The sequence below is a fragment of the Xiphophorus maculatus genome, chromosome 18 (genome assembly GCF_002775205.1).
Source record: "Xiphophorus maculatus strain JP 163 A chromosome 18, X_maculatus-5.0-male, whole genome shotgun sequence".
NCBI classification, from domain to species: Eukaryota; Metazoa; Chordata; class Actinopteri; order Cyprinodontiformes; family Poeciliidae; genus Xiphophorus; species Xiphophorus maculatus.
This window is the reverse complement of record NC_036460.1, coordinates 19,256,050-19,276,473: the sequence shown is the minus strand read 5'-3', so window position 1 is coordinate 19,276,473 and position 20,424 is coordinate 19,256,050. Positions and strand designations below refer to the sequence as shown.

At 37.1% G+C, this 20,424-nt stretch overlaps 1 protein-coding gene across 1 annotated transcript; it reads right to left on the bottom strand.

Annotated features, from left to right (window-relative positions):
• Window positions 1-251: 251 nt before the first annotated feature.
• On the bottom strand, window positions 252-18,439 carry LOC102222798 (HHIP-like protein 1). The gene is made up of 16 exons (XM_014472503.2): window positions 18,142-18,439; window positions 17,763-17,992; window positions 15,997-16,409; window positions 12,535-12,799; window positions 12,169-12,448; window positions 11,915-12,040; window positions 11,690-11,833; window positions 11,075-11,187; window positions 10,714-10,854; window positions 9,675-9,749; window positions 9,426-9,552; window positions 8,837-8,982; window positions 8,220-8,301; window positions 7,341-7,423; window positions 6,311-6,592; window positions 252-2,336 (listed from the first exon to the last, which is right to left on the bottom strand). Exons 3-16 carry the CDS (start codon window positions 16,306-16,308, stop codon window positions 1,639-1,641), a joined length of 2,874 nt encoding a protein of 957 aa, XP_014327989.1. The 5' UTR covers window positions 16,309-16,409; window positions 17,763-17,992; window positions 18,142-18,439; the 3' UTR covers window positions 252-1,638.
• Between the last annotated feature and the right edge of the window lie 1,985 nt (window positions 18,440-20,424).

The window sequence follows — 20,424 nt, the reverse complement described above, 5'->3', positions numbered from 1 at the left end:
ATTAAAGGCTCCTGTTTAAAGCCGCATTTCTGTTTTTAAACAGAAGCGTTTCAGCCACATTTGTTTATTGAATCCTAAATGTTAGGCAATCCACCAGTGATTTTGTGACCAAAATAAATGTGACCTTGAGGTTGATTTTTTTTCTTACTTTTCAGTGTGAGACTGAGGCTAAAAGAATTGTTTTTTTCTTTTCACCAGGAGTTCCAATAATATGGTGGATACTGTAATCAAATGTTATTCCACTCACTGTGCAAAGGATTTCAGAATGTTTATTATAACAATTTACAACTTGTGTACAAAGTATTCTGAAACTGTAAAAATACATATTTTCCAACACAAAGACTTGGTTTTTAATAATAAAACAATTTATTTATGTCTCATTTTCTATTTGAAATACTGGTTTGGTTGGTTTCTTCATTAATCAAGGAGTTTATCAAAATGGTGGCATTGTTGCAGATTCTGCACCGGTGAATATAATTCTGTTGTTGCTTTGACAAATGTTACCTTAGTTAACAGCAGATTGATGGAGTAAAATGACATTTATTTCATGATTTTGAAGAGGCTAATAGAAAACTTAAATATGACAAACAGTGGTAACTAGAAAAAATAAATGTGCATGTAAACAAACATGAAAAAAATAGAAATCATAAATTCCTAAACACTGGAAAATTTAACATTTGTGTGTTTGTTTTGTTCTGCTGACTCAGAAATAGCAAAAAAAAAAAAAGAAAAGAAAAAAAAAACATCCATAGCAGTCAGTAGAAAACTACTTTGACAGAAAGACAACTTGCCAAGTTTCTGGATTCCAGATTTACATGTGTTTTCTATAGTGGGTTAGACATTTTTTTAATCACACATCTCACTTTGAAATCATCTGCATTCTTATTTGAAAGTAGTTTCTGGTGTTGATTAAAATCATGAAGTACATTTCCCCCTGAGGCACATTGGGTCACTGCCAATTTACAAAACATATTTTCTTTACGTTGCTGTAGCTTTAAGGCAGTGTTGCTCAATTCCAGTCCTCAGGAATATTTTAGATGTGTCTCTGTTCCAGAAAACCTGATTCAAATGGTTGGATGACCTCTTCTCCAGTCATCAAGCGCTGCAGAGGCCTTATAATCTCTCACAGATTCAAGCCAGGTGCGTGGCAAAAAGGGAACATCTAAAGCAGCCAAGGCAGGGGGGGCGTGAGGAGCGGAGTTGAGAAACATTGCTCAAAGGCAAGCGATCTCAAACTCCAGTCCTCAAAGGCTGGCGTCTGGCAAGTTTAGATATCTCTCTGCTTAAGCACACCTGGTTACAATGTTAGGTCATTAGAAGAGCTCTGCAAAGATTGACTGTAATGCTGGTGAGGCAGTTTAGCCTTTAAATTCAAGTGTGTAGGACAATGAACACATCCAAAAGTTGCAGGATACCAGCCCTCATAAACCCCAGTTTAAAACCACGGCTTTGAGGTAATTGAGAAAATTGGGAGTCCAGAACGAAACCAGACGATACAGAAAACAATACTTGCCTATTGGGAAACCGGATCAAGCATACCAGGTCATTTCTAGTTTTCAGAAAGAGAAACAACACATCACTTTTCAGAATATGGAGAGTAAAACTTTAGGCGTGACAGCCTCTTCTTCTTTATGTTTCCTAACCGCAGATCACCCCTACATCCTCCTCATGAGAACAGTTGTGTTTTCCCACCTTTGACCTCTTGCATTCCAGCAGGGATTTTTCCTCACCTTCACACTCCACATCATCCAGCAGGATCCTAACCCTGCTGCTGGCCTCGCCCAGCGCGGCCCTCTTCATCACCATCAGCGCAGTTGTGAAGCCGAGCTGCCGACATACAACTGTACCTGCCTTCCTCGTGAACAGGTCATCACACACCGTTCCCCACTCTCCTCTGATGAAGATCTCCACCCTGCCTCGATCTGGCATACCGTCTGCACTCACAAGTCGCACAGACCCAGAAAGAAGCCCTTTTCCTCCTTTTCCTCTCTTGTTACCACGTCCTCGACCTTTTAGCCTTTTGTTGACTTGGTTGCTCTCTCCAGCACTTTGTGGCTTCGCTCCAGGCCACAATTTTTCATTCTGGATTTTAGGTAACGTGGTGCTGACCGGTGTTTTTGGGGGCTTGTTGGCTGTCTGGCTTGTATAAGGTGCCCATGTTGTTGTCAGAGACTGAAATGTAGTTGGAGAAGGGGATTGTGGTGGGTTTAAAGGTGAGGAGGTGGAACTACCAGGGTATGTAGGTGGTCTCCAATATCTTTTTGTTGAAGTTGTGCTGTTGATTGAGGTTTGAGAAATCCTAGAGCGGACTGCAGTCATGATGGTTGCACGATAACCTGAGGGAGAGACAGAATCACCCTCTTTATTTAAATATAATTTAATATTGAGCTAAAACTGACAGACATTGACTTTTTAAAAATCTTATCTTAACAATTGATGCAAAGCCACTCATAAAGGCAACACACATTGGGGGCAAACGGCAAAATATTCCCCTATTGTTTTCCATTAAATAAACACCAGTATGGTCAGGTTGGTGCCAGCACTCATCCTTTCCAAAGTGGAAAAGCTTCTGATCCATCCTCAGTGGAAGTCCAGAAATATGTTATTGCTTTATCTAATTTTGACTAATGTAAATTTTGAAGAAATTAGTTCTAAAGTGGTAAAGAATATGAACAAAGTTCTCTCTTGCCAGGGCATTTAATACTTCACAAGAACTTAAGTACAAAACTATGGAGAAGTCCCATCGGTCGCTCCTACTCCAGCAGTCATTATCACAATAACTACACCCACTTCAAATTTTGGACTCACAATTCCTAACACAGTTGTTACTGGGCAGCCCACAAGAGAAAACTTCTGCCCAGACAATGTGTCAAGAACAAGTTGCAAGAACTTCCTAAACTGGGCTGCAGGAACATTCTTGGAGTCCTGCGAAAGAGATAAAAATTGGGCAGTATATATCTAGGATGTCCAGCCCCAGTACAACACACATGGATCAAATGAAGGCTCATGATCAGATCCCTAGAGAGCATTGACATGATGAACAAGTACAAACTACCACCAGGGAAGGAGCTAAGAGATGCTGGACACCAAATGTTGTGTCCGGCATCTCCAAAGTATGTCCAAAGTTGAGGACATACTTTGGACACCCCTGCTAGCCCTTTCAGCCTAATGCATCCACTCCATTAAAGGTGCCAACCGATGTGTATCATTTAACATGATACACCACTGCACACCCAATGTGAGTTCCCCTTTAGTAGTGAGCGATGTTGTTAGTACTAAGCGTTAGCTTGAGTGTGTGGCGACAGCATCCTGTTATCTATCTGCTGACAGATAACTGTATCTTTGTAGTTTAAAATGCAACTACATCTGGATTAAAAACTCTATAAAATTTATATAAAATCACTTGACATCGACCAGTGCACATGATGAATAAGTAAGATATTACGTTACTTGATTAAATTTTAAAAACTAGGATAAAAATCCTTTAGTTTGGGAGATTTACAAGAAAATACTCTGGCTTTCTCCCACAGTCGAAAAACAAGACTGTCAGGTTGATTGATCCTCGGGTGTGTGTGAATGGTTGTTTGTCCAGGTGTGTGTGAATGGTTGTTTGTCCTGTCTGTCTCTGTGTTGCCCTGCGATGGACTAGTGACCTGTCCAGGGTGTACCCCACTTCTCGCCCGTTGACCGCTGGAGACAGGCACCAGCACCACTCACAACCCCACTAGGGATAAGCTTGTAAGATAATGGATGGATATTTAATGGTAGTCTAAAATGGTTTTTCAAAGCTTTTCCTTTCTCTCAGTTTTAAAAAAAAAGGTCTTAATGAAACATTGTAAAGCGGAGAAATCAGTCTTCTTGCTTTAAGTCAAGAGCTGCAGAGACTAAAGGAACATTTAGCTCATCAGAGTTTTGTTAATACATTACAGCAACACAATTATGCAAATAAGTCAAGAGAAAAAGTAATGTTTGAGTTATTATTTTTCCATAATTTTTGTGACAATGATCCAAGTATATCAATGACTCTGCATGTTCTTATTAGCGTTGTGAACATGTTGTGATATGTTTGAATATGAAGTTGGTATTTGAATAATTTGTAAGTAGCAGTGATTTTTATCAACAATATCGTGAAAAGTATTCACCATTTCCAAACATCTATTTTTACTTTTTTGACACATTTGAATAATCAAACAAATTTTATCACTAGATACAAAAGATCCTGAGTAACTATAAAATGCTGTTTTTGAAAATGGATTCTAAGCTACCCAAAACAACATGACTAAATGTTCAAAAGGTATTATCACCTAACTTTTCGATTGGGTTTGCCTAGTCTTTTTAGCTGAATTGCTTCAATTCAACCACAATGGAGGGTATTTGAGCATGAAAATGCTGACTTTTTCCCAATAAACCAAATTGCAATATTTTTGAGAGTGATGTTATTGTGAAGAGCCATAAACAGAAAACATTGACACAGACACACAAGGAGGATTGTCCGAGCTGAAACTGAAGAAGAAACATTTATTCAAAATAAATTAGCCCCAGTACTTGATTTAAATTAGTGCAAATATCTAACATAAATAAGAATTTGTCCTGCAACAAAAACTTTTGTACCAGCCAAAGAGAAGCATGTTAGCAGGTTCTAAGCAGGAATTGATGGTCACTTAACTTTCCTCTCTACTTGAGTCTTTGTGTTTCAAGTTGGTATTTGAGCACCTATTAATATTAAAACAAAATCAAAGAACAACACAATCGTAAACAGTTTCTTCTGTCATTATTTTAAATAACTTACCTTAATTTAATTAACTTTTTTGCCATTTAAACTTATAAATAATAGAGTAATTGTTTAACCCCGCAAAAAAGGTAAACATTGAAGAGCTGCATCGAAGAGTATATTGTATATAAAAAAATATAGTAATAAAATATTAGTACCAAAACCTCCCATAGAGTAACTGAATTTGTACATGTGAATAATTTTTATGGAAACATTTCTGGTTATATTCAGTATCAAGAGGGCAAAGTGAAGCGTAACTATTTGATAACAGGTTCAGTCATAAATGGCAAAGGTCCTGCCAATTCTTTACATTCCCAGATCTTAGCACCTTCTTAATTCCTAAAATTTCACAACCTCCAGGAGAGATACACCAACATCATATCCTTTGAGATATACAGTGAACTGACAAATTTTATTGTTCCCAAGGTTTTAGCTAACCATTAACTACTCTAAAGGTGTGCATCAGAAATCAAATTCAGATTTGCCCACCCAAGAACCCCACAGGTGAGTTTGATGGTGAATCAAACAAAGTTTGTAGCCAAATGAGTAGTGCTTTATGAACTTTTACCTCAATGTTCTTTGTTTTTGAGCATACAATTTAACGATTGTTTGAACAGTTTGGACAGAGGAAAGTATTATTATCACCTTTACTTGCAAACTCATTAGCAAAAGTGATATTTTTTGTCAAAAACTGTACCTGGACATCAACAATTCTGGAGTAGGTTTTTCTTTAGATTGTGTTCTATCAATTATCATTTTAAACTGAGCGTTCGAAGTTAAAAGGCAAGTTTTCTCATTGACAATTTGTGCAACCGATTGCTGACCATGAGAAAAGAGGGGCATTTCTTACTTTTATCAAGAACCAGAGAAGAAGCACCAAAGAGCATTTTGAAACTAAAATGATGTTCTGAAACATAAGATCTGCTATAGGATCCTTTCTCCTTTCCATATCACCAAAATATCTGTTATCTATTGCATATTCAGAAAGTCCTACAGAAAGTAAAAAACACCAAAATCCCCCTGAAAAATCTAAATCTTGTCAAAATGCTCACTATAGACATATCAACATATTCTTAGACTCTGATACTAAATAATAAAACAATTATTATTAGATAAAAACCCTACCAAGCAAAAAAAAGCTAATATATTTGATCTTTTAGAACCCTGAAGCTGAAAGACCGAGAGCACAGTATTGTCTAACACAGCAACTGTCTCCTCTATCAGGAGGAGACAGCGTCGTCTTTCTTTCTCTCTTGTTATTCAACAAGATGCTAAGCAAATCACAGTCTGGGTGTTGACTTAAAAGAATAATTTGTAGTCACCTTCAGAGTTAGAATTCACTCAGTCATTGCATTGATATAGTATAAAGCAACAACGTAGTGCAGCATAGAAAAGCACCAGTGTTAATACGAGCTCCCTGTCCTCGCGGCTCGGTGTGAAATACTCTGTGTGTGGGTTTAGAAGATGTGTTAACAGCTGAGCCAGAATGTGAATAGGCAGTGGAGCTAGGATGATAAACAGGTGCACCAGTAGGCCTACCAGTGGACGGAGTTGTGACAGGAATTGTTGCGCCCCTCTGGACAGTTGTTGGTTTTACTGTTGTGGTTGACGTAGTCTTTATTGGTGCAGACTGTGTCGTCTTTCGTTCTGTTGCTTTTGTTGGCTGCGGTCGAGCTATTTTCCCTTTTGTTTGTCTTGTTGGCATCGGAGGTTTTCTTATAATTATTGGTCTTCGTATTGTCTGTTTCTTCGTAGTTGTAGATTTTGGAGTGGTCGTGGTGGGAAGAGGTGTCGTGGTTGGTTTCTTGTTGACTACAAACTCTGAAAAGAGAGACAAAAAAGCTATAAGACAATTAAAAATACAGATCTGGACTTTCACAATTTATGTAAGGTATTTTTTTCTATCTTCAAGCTATAAACATATTAGTGACAACTTGAGTTATAGCATATAGGGAAGTTCCTAACGTATTCTGTGAGTAATTTGCTTGAGAGGCAACATTATCTTCCTGTGAAACATACAAACTTTTCAAAGTCAGATCTCAAAGGCTGGATCAGTCTGGTCCTTAGCGTAGTTTGGTTCTGACTGGTGTATAAAAAGCCTAATCCACCTTCCAAAAGCTTCCACTCAGAATCCTTCAGTTGTAGCATTACGTTAAAATAGGTTAGGAATTTATTGTTTTGTTTCTCTGTGCTGTACTGACCCCTGCTTAACGTCACTATGTAACCCTCTTAAAAGAGGAGGTAATTTGGACTCCACAAGCTTTAAACTTTGTGTGCAGTCCAGCGGGGTTGCATCGACCCCATTTGTGCTTTACGAGGTTTTTTTGTGTGGTTTCAGGAACTGACAGGCTGTTGAGACAACCCCTCAGCTTCCCCGCTGTCTGTGACATTTGTCGTGCTCCTCTTGAGTGTCACGCTACCATTGAGGGAGGGTTAAAGAAGCAAAAACGGTTTTAGAGAAGTGTGGACTAACTACCTTTTGTCATATTTTGAATGTGGAGCTGAACATGCTGTAGGCTACTAACTGAAATGTAAAAACAATGTTACAGCTATCCCCTCCACTACATACCCTCTTTGGGGTAGAAATGAATGAGTTTTCCCTTTATTTTCACAGGCAGAGGCTTGATGCTGCATTTTCCAGGTGGTGCTCGTCTGCATAGTCAAAAGAATGAGAAAGCAGGAAGAAGAGCAGAGAAGACCATTTAAATTTCTGTATATTTTCAATCAAATCACAGTCATTGCATGGCATCTACATGTTTTTTGACCATGGCTGCACCGCAAATGAATCAGTTCTACTGATAAATGACTAGAGGGGATAAATTAGCAAATAATCTTTCTGCAGAGAAATCCATTAGCATACAAACAGCCTAACATTGCCAAGATACTCATGTTAGGTTAACTTTACACTATAATGGACCCATAAATATGAATGTTATTTCTGTTTTGTTTTTTTTTTTGCATTTTTGACAAAAGCATTGTTTTCTGCTAAAAGTCATAAATTAAGACATAGCGTACTTCAGAACAATTTTACAATGACTAAGAACCCAATATTAACCATAAAAATAAGAAAACTTACTGTATGTTCTTTGGGTTACAAACTTTTTTAAGAGGTCATGTAGAACTTACTTAAAAATTTATTTCATATGGTATATTGAGAAAAATATAACAGCCTGTGTCTTTCTTATTACTGTTGCATTGTAAAACATTTACTGTATTTTGATTAAGTTTTTAGATGAGTTATTTATGTATATATACTGTATATATATTTTTTTTAAATTAAGAATTCCTCCAATCAAGAATTCATAATGATTTTATTCAAATCAATTTTTTTCTATGATGCTTTTATTTTGGTGTTTACACCAGAGGCTTATCGATAATTATTAATTTAAACAATATCCAGAACATTGAAAAAAGGATTTATGGGAGTATAGCTGTTGCATCTTGCTACCTGGAAGGATCCACTATTTTATAGATGACTCCAGAACTGGCTGTGGCACTTGGGACTCCTGTGGCTAAGAAGTACAGTTCTCCTGGAAAATGCACAGAGGAAAGTGGGGGTTACAGGCATACATAGGAGGGAAGATGAAAGGAACCAGATGGAAAACAGCAAGAGAACAGGATGGAAGAATAAAGAAATCATATACTTTAAGTGTAGACAAAAGAAAGCCCAATATCATAAAGGTAATAACATTATTGCTGAAGTGACATATAAATAATATAATTTTCTGAAATATCTGTGAAAATGCATTCATAGTTTGCTATAACTTTAAATGTCCCACTTTCAAGAGCGTCATAAAAAAGAAAATGGAAAAAAAGTAACAGCGTGGGCAACATTTTACCTCATTAATCAGCAGCTGTTAATTCAAAACAGACTTTACAATAAGCCTCTCCTTACTCATCAGAAAACAAGACACAGTATGTTATATCCTATGTGTGGGTTTCAAGGACCTTCTTTTCTGAAAATGAATAGATTTTTTTCTATGTAGGATTCATAAATAACAATAATTAAAATAATAATTACCAGAGAACCTGGAAATACTGAATATTCACACACAAAATTATTACCTGCTTCGTCTTCAGCAAAGGAGATTATGTATCTATAGTAACTGTTGATGAGTTTGGGAAATTTGCAGGTCTGGTCTCTTCCCATGCAGATTTCATTATACTGCCATTCACCTGTAGCCTCATTCTCCTTTAAAGACATTAGACGCCTAAACAGAAAGGGAGACAATTAAATACGGTCAGAAGACAAAATAATTTCTAATAGAGTCCAGCAAAATCTACATCAAGTTCACCCTACAGTTAGAACCAAGTAATGAAACCTTTCTTTTTCTCATCACTGTATGTGGATGTAAGGGAAATATCCACATGAATCCTGTACTTGACAAGGAATAAATATTCCCATAAATGATGAAATCAATATTAGCCCTAGGAAGGTGCTACCTATAAAATGTATTTGTTCAAAAATGTATTTATTACATTTTAACAACACAACAGTCATAATCATTGATATAGTTTTAACATGATATTCCTCTTTGGGATGCTATTCTTTGTTTGGCATGTTCAGTGTTGTCTGAGTGTATCCAGATAGTGTAAAAATATCTATAAAGTTTTAACAACTTTGAAAATTTTAATAAATGATATTAACATCTACCCGCTCATGAAATCTCCAAAGATGTAAAGTCCATTTAGGTTGGGCATCTCACAACCTCTATAGACGTATCCGCCTGTCACCGATTTTCCCAGTTTATGGGGGTAGTCAAAGATTGGCAAAATGTCGTCTGCAAATTGAGAGGTACAGATCAAATGCATACCACATTACATAACACATTTTTTTTTCTTTTTACTCAGTAGTTCAGATTATGCGTTTCTATTGTCCTTTGAACATTGCAGAGTAACTCACTCAGAGATGAGTTTTGGCAGAGCTTGCGGTCATAACAGCTAAAGCCTTCTTTGGCCCTCCATCCATAGTTTCCTCCTTCAAATAAAAGGGTTATCAGAGTCTTAGAGATTTACAGGCAAATCAGTTTTCTTTCCAAATATTAACAAATCAGATCATCGTAAATATTTAGCAACAGAAAAGTCCTTCTAAGGTTTTTAAGCCACGTTTTGTTCAAAACACAGAAGCAATGCTATTTCCTTCAGTCTATAAAGTACAATGTGTAAATGTGGTTGAAATGATGTGTATTGTTTTTCTCTGAGCACTAAAAACATTCATCTCTGTCTGCACTTTGACTAACAAGGACAAAGATAGGCTAATCTAAATAGAAGTTTTATTTGTTTTTAGTTTTGTCTTGCATCATAGAGGCCTCTATAGGCTCAATAATGACATATCTGCCAATTCAGGGACACAGTAGATTTTGGTACTATTTTCCTCCATATTTAGTTATATTTGAACCTGGTTATAACTGATATTTTCATCTTTCTTTGCTTTTGTTTTGTTCATCCAGACTTTGCAGACTGCCAGTGCACTCTGTTCTGTTTGTCAGAAACACTAAAACTTTACGATGTAGCTCATGTGTTTTCTCACAGCGCATTATTTTCCTTTTTACTCTGTTAGTAAATTAACATTTTGCTTATTCATCCATCTTAAACAAGCTAGTTATTCAATTAGCACTGAATTTTGTAGAAAATCTAAATAAATAGTCTATTTTGATCAGAAGAGAATTAAGCCTGGATTATTGTAGATGCCATTTAGACACATTTCTCATATACTGACATCACGAAATTATTATGGAGTAACTGAAGTTTCTTGCGTTCATTTTATGAGATTATTTAGCTTTTTCTGGACTGAAAAATGTTAGTAGGTCTTACACTAAACAAAGTTTTGCTGTTCCATTATTTTTTAAGAAATAAAGCATGGCTATTTTCAGCATCTGCACACATTCAACATAAAGGACTTCAATGTGAGAAAAAAAAAACAGGATCCTGTAACCTCCTACCTTTAACAATGAGGTCTATTTCTTCATATTTATTCTGGCCAACATCACCACAAAACATCCTGCCTCTGCCTGCGCCTGTAGCAGGGTCACCGCGGTCAATGGAGCATCGCCACATGTTGCGAACTCCATAGGCGTAAATCTCTGCAAAGAAATAAACCCGACAGGATAGTTGCACACTTTTTTATGGGCTGGATGAAAAAAATATATATATCGAAAGCCTAAATTGCCATCTCTGGATAAGAAAAACAAAAGCTGCTTTGCTCATGCAAAATAAGATGTCATATAGCTTAGCTAAAATCTGAATCTGACATTCTAGAAATTTTTTTCTATATCCGATTTGATTAGAATTAAAAGGATTTACCAGGCCTTGCTCCCTGTTCCCCTACGAACGGATTGTCAGAGGGAATGGTGTATGGAATGCTTTCATTGCTGTTGTCAATGTCAATGCGGAGCACTTTGCCGAGAAGTGCTGATCTGTTAATTACAAAGATAGAACAACAGATTGACATACACTTGGAGGCCAAGATGATACTTTTCTCTTTTTCTGATTAATGCTAAAATGGTTACATTTTTCCTATCAGTGTCACAATATTTCCCCTGTTTGAAATCTTCTCCTTTGTTTTTCTCTACTTTCCAACTTTCATCCTGAGTAGTAATATTTTTTTGTCACAACTTTCCAGTTTTTCTTCTCTCTTTATCTCTTTATCTACTTCTCTTTTTGTCTTTGCATGCCAGTGTAGAGTGAATATACCTAATAAAGTAACCGGTGTCCTGTTCCTAGAGGAACTCAAATATGAACAACAATAATTTTGTCTACAAACCCCAAAAACGCATATTTAATAATTAATTTTAATTTTCAGAATCAAAATTGTGATGAAAGCGTCATTAGTAAAAGTAAAATAAAAATTACCATTCTTGTCCAGTCAGAGTCATTTCATGGAATTAAGTGAAAATGTCTTAGCAAAATTATACTAACTTGTTCTGTGAATTGCCAAACTTTCCAAATGGGTCTCCGGCTCGTCCGCCATCTCCAGTAAAAATGTAGAGATATTCATCATGGCCAAAAAGCAGCTGCCCACCATTGTGATTAGAAGCTGGCTCCACCACTTCCAGGATCATTCTGTATGAGGATGGCATATGAAAATGATAAATATGCTTCTCCTTTTAAGACAAACATGCAGATAAAATGTTAAGTTTATACCTCTCAGAGGAATGATCTAGCTGGTTATCATCATGTGCTGAGAGTATAAACTCGCTGATTCTTATTCTCTCTTCCTTCTTGACAGACACTGAGTAGTAAACATATGCCTTTCTGACTGTGTTGAACCTAAGAACAGAAGCAATGCTCGGTCTTATTTCTACTTCACATTTAGTCTTATTTAAATTTTCATCCAAAAATGTTGCAAAAAATGACACTGTGTTTCATAACTTTTATGAAGAACTAGAAGTAAGAACCTTGGATGCAAGGCAATGCAGAGGAACCCCCTCTCATCTCCAGTCCATCGAGATGTGAGCACAGCCTTGGTGAGGTTGAGGAAAGGACGGTCGATTCTGGAGCCATTAGCCAAATACACCCACACATAACCCAGCTGCTCTGCAACAAAGAAGCGATAGCTTCCATCGTCTGCATGGATCATGGCCACAGGGTTGCGGAGACCATTGGCAACTTCCTGCAGGCAGACTTCCAGACAGCCTTTAGAATCCTCTTGTACTAATCCGAGGTTAGCATTCAGTTCTGGCGACAGAAGAAACTGCGTATAACCAGCTTTATATTGAGGAATAATTAATGACGTAGATTAGGGCTAATACATTAACTCATACCTGCATCTGTTAAAACATTTGGGTAGCAATACTGTTTGTCCTTGAATTCCAGAAAGTCACAGAATCTTCTGCGGTCCTCCTCTATTGCGGCAGTCAAGTTTGCAAACTGTTGTGGGTTCCCCTTATCCTCCAGGAGCAGGCTGAGTGTGTATCGACAGTCCCGCCAGTAGTCTGAGCAGTAATCTCCACATAGTCCTGGCAGAACCCTCATTGGTGTGTTAGCATCCTCAGCATCATATAGGTGGGCAGCATATGGAGAGCACTCCTTAAAACGGAAATTAGAACCCATTAATCATTTGTGGAAATTCAGGTTATTAGTACACCGTATTATTTGTTTCATCTCATAAGTGGGGATTATAAACTGTCTGAATCCCATGCCAGTGTTGTAGAAATACTGCCAGAGCTTCTCTGTGCCATAGTGTTCAATGGTCAGATCAGGGTTATATACAGCTACAGTATAAATGAATGCAAGGCAGGTCCACTTTGTTATTAAGTCACAACCACATTGTCCACACCCAGAATAGTGAGGAAATTCAGTGGCACGACATGCGAACCACTGGACATTTGAGACTGTCACACAGGATGAAGCCCAAAAGGGAAAATCTAAACCAGGACAACAAATCTAGGAATGTTTCAAATAGCACATTCTAAAATGGGTTCTAAAGTGAACAGGTAGTCATTGATAAAATTGTTTCTGCAAAAGCGATAAAGAAAAAAGTCATACTGCAATATTTTACATTGGTGTGTAGTTTCTCAGCCATCCAGGACATTACAGTCCCACATACTTAAACAGAAGAAAATGTTACTTCTTTTGTTTTTTCTTGAAGACATTACATCTCTCATGCAAACTGAAAAAGCCTTTTGGGTATGAGACAAAACATTTTCAAGAGACAGTAGAAGTCCAGTTGCATTCTACTTAAGCATTTAAGATTAATATTTTACAGTTTGTGCAGATATAAATACAAGGTCGAAATTAGCTTCTTCTACATGGTGGTCAAGGGCAGCCTTAGAAAAACTAAGCAAAGCTGCTCCACTGCTTTGAATGGAATGAGGGGAGGGAGTTTGAGCATCTGATCAAGATGTCTCCAACACACCTCTCTATGGACGTTTTGTGGTTACGCTGACTTCTCATTTGACATGAACATACTAAACATTACAATGATTGAACTGTAATGAAGGAATGGAAACATCAAGCACTGTTTGACCACTGTTGTATAACTATACAGCAGAAAAGGATTCTGAAACCATATAAACCAAAAACAAAAAGTTATTAAAAGTAGGTACAATATAAAATGACTCCAGTGTGACAGCAAAAATGACTACACAAGAGGCACATGCAGCTGGTACATCTAGTTGTATCAGAAATAACTACAGGATTTGTATTTGTCCCCAGAAATATATAATTAAGAAACCTAATCAACTCAGATTCTGGGATTTGAAAACCAGAATGAAAAACCTTTTTCATCTAAAATGATATATTTGGAGATAATGAGGAAAATTATATATTTGGAGATAATGAGGTCAACTAATGATACGTTAGTGATGATACACTTAAAAGAAAGTGTCAGAGATGCAATATTATGTTTACCAAGACATTGTTGCTGAGTACAATACCTGCCTGCATGCCATGCTGCCAGACAGACTGCAGACAGGTGTGCAACAGTAAAAGAGATGTTATTGTTGCATTGTTAGGAAAGATGAAGCAAATCTAGACATGTTACTCTCCTGGTGTGTGTTTCTTCACCCTATAACACGGACTACTTCCCCAACACTGACATTCATACTTTGGTTAATAAATATCCAGTTACCTAGATAAAAATGTAAAAACAGTAGAACAACATTCTGAGAGGTGAACAGTTCTCCTTAAGTATTAAAACTGAAAAAAAAAATTCTAGCATATGATCCTTGTCAACATTCCTAAAGCCTTAACTGCATTAGTTCAGAAAAAAATGTTTAATATATTTGATATATTGAAGGTTAAAGTTGCAGCCCACAACTCTCATTATAAATACCAACTTTTCAATCATAGTTCAGTTCAAAGAAATGAATAATGGATTTATACCACAATATTCAGGACTTTCTTTCTCTGTTCGGATCATTGTGGTAAGTCAGTAATACCAGGTTTCTCAAACAGAGAACCTGTGTGTGGTGGGTTAACCCAGCTGAAAACTCAGGCCTTTAAGCTTACTTGACTACCAATTGGTGCTTTCTTTTTTTTTATTTCAAACCATCAAAGACTATTTTTATACCAAACACTCTAAAAAAATTAAATCATATCTAAAGCAACACCAGCTTTTTTGGGCTGGTCATAGCAAACCCATTTCCTTTTAGCATTCCTCCAGTGAAAGTTTTATAACCTAACTTAAAATAAAATCACTTCTTAACCTTATGAATTTACACTGCTTAGAGGCAAGCCAACACTAAAACCTCACTAACAGGAGTAAACTCGTAGACACTTTGCAGCACTGTTATTACACACACAACCCAGCCTGCCCTGCATGGAAAGAACTGCTGTGGGCTGTAATTTCCACAGCGGTAGAACCTATATTTTAGGATTTGGTGATTTGTCACTGCTTTTACATAGAATATGCTGCACTGAACTGCAAGAGAGACATGTATTTAGTATTTTCATAACATTGTGGTACCCCCCAAAAATATGAAAACGTAAACCATTTTGTTTATGTTACTCATGATACTTAAGGAAAATATATTGGCCTGCTCAGTTTATCTATAAAGGCTACAGCAAATTAGTGCCGCACCTATCATTCAATTTCCACACAAAGGCTGCACGTAGCTAGCATCTGGGCTGCAAAGTCAGCACGTAATTATGTAATCAGTGAGGGGAGTGAACTTCAAGGCTCATTCCAGTGACGGGGAGGTTGGGCTTTAGTGCCAGGATGTGTTTAAGATTAGGGAAACTAAAACATACGGAAATAGAAATAGTTAGTGGATGAAATAATTTTCCAAACAAAGACTGTGGCAGAAGCAGGATTATCACATTAACTTCTAAAATTAGAGATACATTTCAGGCTGTAACTGTGAGCCCTAACTGTAATAAAAAGTGCAAGTAAAATAAGTGCTGGAGGCAGTCGTTGAACTTGGTTTGTAATGTTTTAAATGGTTTTCTTATGTTTTAATTTATTTCTCAGACTATTTTTTTTTACTTTTTCAAGAAAATGAAAACAAAACAAATTAGCACCTTAGAACAGATGTTCCTAAATTATGCTAGGCAGAAGGTTTTGTAAGAGTTTGCTATGGGAGGTGAATGGGGATAGTGTGCAAAGGGTCAAGAGCTCATGGGTTTTCACCTTTGGTGGCATTTGTGCATTTCTGTGTAGGGTAAGCAAAAATCACAAATATGTAGAACACAACAACCTCAGATATTCAGAAGAATCATCTACAAAATGATCATTAAGATATGTAAAATAATTCCAAAGATGCATGAAGGTACTGTTCTCTCACCTGACAGAGGATGCTGCGTATATATGCACCACATTTTGCTGAACCTAAAGTGTCAAAATTTTCCATAATTGAGTCATACTTCCTTGATATCTCTTCATCCTTCTGCAAATCACAGCATCCAAACTTGATATACTCTTTGCAGAAGACTAATGGCTGCTGAGGCCCAAATGGAGGTTTGTAATCCAAGCATTGGGGGTGACAGTTGCCCCTCCAGACCTGGAGGAGCAGCATCAGGATAAAGGGGAGATATTCAGCGAAACCTGTGTGCTGCAAGATCTTCTGATGGACCAAATCATTGGAATATAGAGTCATGCTGCCACTCTGTTCAGGATAGTCTTTCCCTTCACCCGGAAAGGAATTAAAAAGTAACTATTGCAGCTTTGATGTGTAAATACACCAGTCTCCAACAGGATCTATGGAACACAGATGAGACAGTTAAAGTTATTGGTTAGCAGTTGTACTTGGTGGATCTCGATGTAGAACCTCCATAGTCAGTGACTGTCTAATCTCATGATTGAATGTTTTATTAAATGACGGGCCTGATTCTATTAACTTTGAATTAAAGGAGGCTGATATTTGCTATTTTGTTATCCAAGGAGAAACCTGGACATTTGTGATTTGATGCAGATGATAAAAGTTAGTTTATCCTAGTTTGGTTGACAAGTTGGGCATCAGACAAAACTGGCTCATCATAATTTTTTTTAATTTTGATTTTTAAGAGAAAAAAGCTTTTAATTTAATGTGACCCTAAGTCATAAAATAATATCTACTAGCTGCAACCAAGTAAGAGAATTGCTTTATCTATAACATCAAAAAAATTGGTCTGACAGAACTAAAGACAAAACAAAAACAAAAAAGAAAAACAGAAAATCTCATCCAAACAATTCAAGAACAAATCAAAAGCAAAGTCACCGAAACAGTGACAAAGACTTTTCTAAAGCTTTCACTGTGGTAAACCACAGCAAAGGCTTTTAACCCCAAATGGGGAAAAAATGGAAAAGAGATTAACTTTCACTGTAGTGGGCAGCTTACCAATATAACTCCAAGATCACACAAACAACCCATATCGGAGGAGAACCCAGGACAACATCAGTTGCACCCTTTAGATCAAGAGTACAAATGTTGCACACCAGCCCATTTACCCCCAAATAACTTTAAAAAAAACCCAACTAAATAAAGTAGCCTAACTAGTGGCTTAGTCAAACACCAGAGCTAAATTTCACTAAGATTATGCACTGGGACCTTAAACAGAATGTTCATTCTCCTGAAACCTCCTGATTTTGCAAAGTGGGATGGCCAAGCATCTGACAGGGATGTAACTGGCACATAGCCAGTCATCGCTAACAATTGATGGTAGTTGTTGCATCAAAAGATGGTAAAGTCATTTTAAGGGGGTAATTACCTTTTTACAAAAGGTCAAATTGGATTATAAACTCACTATTTTGCTGTAACAAATTAAGTCGTCATTTGAATTTTCAGTTTTAATATTATCCAGTTCACTTTGTCTGATGTACAACTTGTTTACTGATCTGAAACTTTTAAGAAGACTAAAAGTTTTAGTTTTCTTAAAAGAATAAAACACAATGTTTCACCATTTATTTTAGCAGTCTTTACTAGCAAAAACATTAAAGATGAGAAACTAACCAAACCAGTTTAGTTCAAGATTGTGGACATGTACTGAATTTCAAATATTGGATGCAAAATGATTAACATTAATTTGACATATAAACAAAGTTTTAAGCAGTTCATATGATGTGTGAACTTACAGAGCTGGTCTCTAGAAGCGTGAACGTGTGAAACACACTAGCCCAGCATCATAGCTGTCTGCAAGGGAACTTCAGAAGGTACACAATGGGTTACATCATCATCTCACAAAACTCATACAGTTTCCCCACTGCATGTGCAAATGTCATAGAATATTTTCAGCTTGACTCAGATCCAGTGGATTCTTATTATTACAAAGGTTTTCGTGCTTCAGTCCAGACAGCAAAGACACCTGTGGATCACAACACAAATCATGCAGAAGCTGAATTCAAGAGTGCATTGCATCTCAGTCAGTTTTCAGACACTGAAACCACAGCATAATACAGAATCTTTAAAAAGGATACAAAACTTCAAGGAAGGCTTTTCAAAATAGAGTTTCACCTTCGTCCAAGGTTTCAGAAAAATATTTACTTCCAGACCGAGGTCATCTTGAGACTCTCCCTATGTTTGCTCTGGACGCTCTCACTTGCTGCAGTGAGTGAAAGCCATGCATAGGGAGAGACAGCAGAAAAAGTGTGAGAGGTTCTTTCATTTCCACATGGAGCCACGCTGCAGCCTTGGCTGAAAGCCTTCCCACTGTGTGTCCTCACTCCTCCTCTTCCTCCTCCTTTCTCTCTCTTCGTTGGCTTTTTAACTCCCCTCACAAAGACATTCCTTCCCGTAGCATGTGGCACATATAGCCCTGGAGTTGCAACTTTTCATCTTTCCTCCCTCTGAGCTCCCCCTCACAACCTTCTGCATTCCCACACCTCCTCTCTGTCTGTGCCGCCTCCAGACAGACTCATGCCGCTGTTTGTGTGTATTTATGTATGTGTGTGGGTACTGCTCTGTGTGTATGCGTGTGGTCAGATGAATCAGGACGTGTGCTGGAAGTGAAGTCCAATGGATTCTCCAGGCACAATTCCAAACCTGAATCTTATTTTAAAGCACACAGCTAGCCAACGTTTGCATCCAGAGCTACATTTGCGCTCTGGATGCTCTCTAGCTCCAGTAATGAAAAACATTTAACAGTATCAAAACAAAATGTAAAGACAGTTAAATATTTTGAATTAATTATTTTTTCTTTAGATATTCTGATTTTGGAAACTGTTGCCTGGCCTGTCTTGGAGCAGACACATAACACTTGCAAGTAACTTTATGGAAGTGGGTCAGTATAGAAGACAATAAATGGCCATTTTTGCAGCAGAAGTAAGCAACTTTACAGGCTGAAACACACAAGGACACATTAATAGCAGCAAGCTGTTGAGGGATTTAACCCACTTGAAATGTGGAAATAAACAGTTTTTAATTTGTTAAAGAAAATCAAAGAGCCTGATCACAATAAGCAACTGGAGAAAGTGATCAAATCATGAGCCATCCACATTGTTGGCATCCTGGGTGAAATTTTGTAAAAGCACATCAAATGCATTTCGACTGTGCTTACAAATATTAGCAAAAATAAAATATTGCAGAACTCCTGGCTTTTGACAAAGTTGTAATGAGAAAGAGTGTTGTAGAATATTTAAAGTGCTTTTTTAATTTCCTGTATACATGCAGTGTGTTACATTCAATAACAAATAAAGTTTAAGTTTAAATTTTAAAATGTGCCAACTTGTGTGGAGGTTGTATTTTTCCCAGACATACAGATGCCAAAAATCAAACAATCAGCCCCACATCCACAATTATGTCTCTCCTAAACAAATCCCCTCCTGCCATACACACACACACACATCCCCACCCCTGCGCACGCGTACCCCCCCCCCACACACACACACACACACACACACACACACACAAGCATTAACAAAACATTAGATGGATCCACTTTGAAAGCTTTTAGGCTCTTGATTTATGTGACATAAAAGGCTTCCTCCATTGTTTCATTTATTAATGAAATTTAAAACATTACATCATTAGGTAAATGAATTAATCAAGTTAATTAAATCAGTTTTCTCCATAAGTAAATATTCATGTGAACATCACCTTTTGATTTTCTTGAGGTTGATGAACTGATGAAGTCTAATGAGATATTCATGAGATGGATCAGTATTGTGTGAATATCTGGCATAAGGGCTTTTGTGTAAGTAGAAATATCACACTAAGATCTCTTGCTCAGTATTTCAGATCATAGATTGTCTGCTGTCTGACTAGCTACCAGGCAGTTTCTCACTCAGAACCAACAGGAACAAAACATCATCTGCAGTGTTGCAATGAACTGTCCTTATGCATGTCTAATAGTATGCACTAGTTGCATACTATTAGGCATGAACTATTTGTCAAAATGTAAGAATTTTATGCATTTCTTAATCATTCTTTCCTGAAAATGTCTCCCAGACTGAACAATTTCTATCAGGTGAACCTCAGCTTTCACTTATGATGCTTGTTGAGCATAACTTCAGCGCCGAAGAGAGTTTCTTATGTATGTACCAAAAAAACAATGTACTTTGTTTTTGTACAGTTCCATAAACAAATTACAACTGGAAGCAGCACATGCAGTAAAAATCTGAAACATGTATTCACTGATTGATACTAATTTGCCTCACTTATTGTAACTCTAGATTACAAGTGGTTGAGTAAATAATGCATAGATCCGTCTTGCACATTTTCAGGTAGTGTCACCAAGATCTGACTCTTTTGGATTAGAAAACACGGTGTGTACTAGTTGTTTTGAGAAATACACTCTAA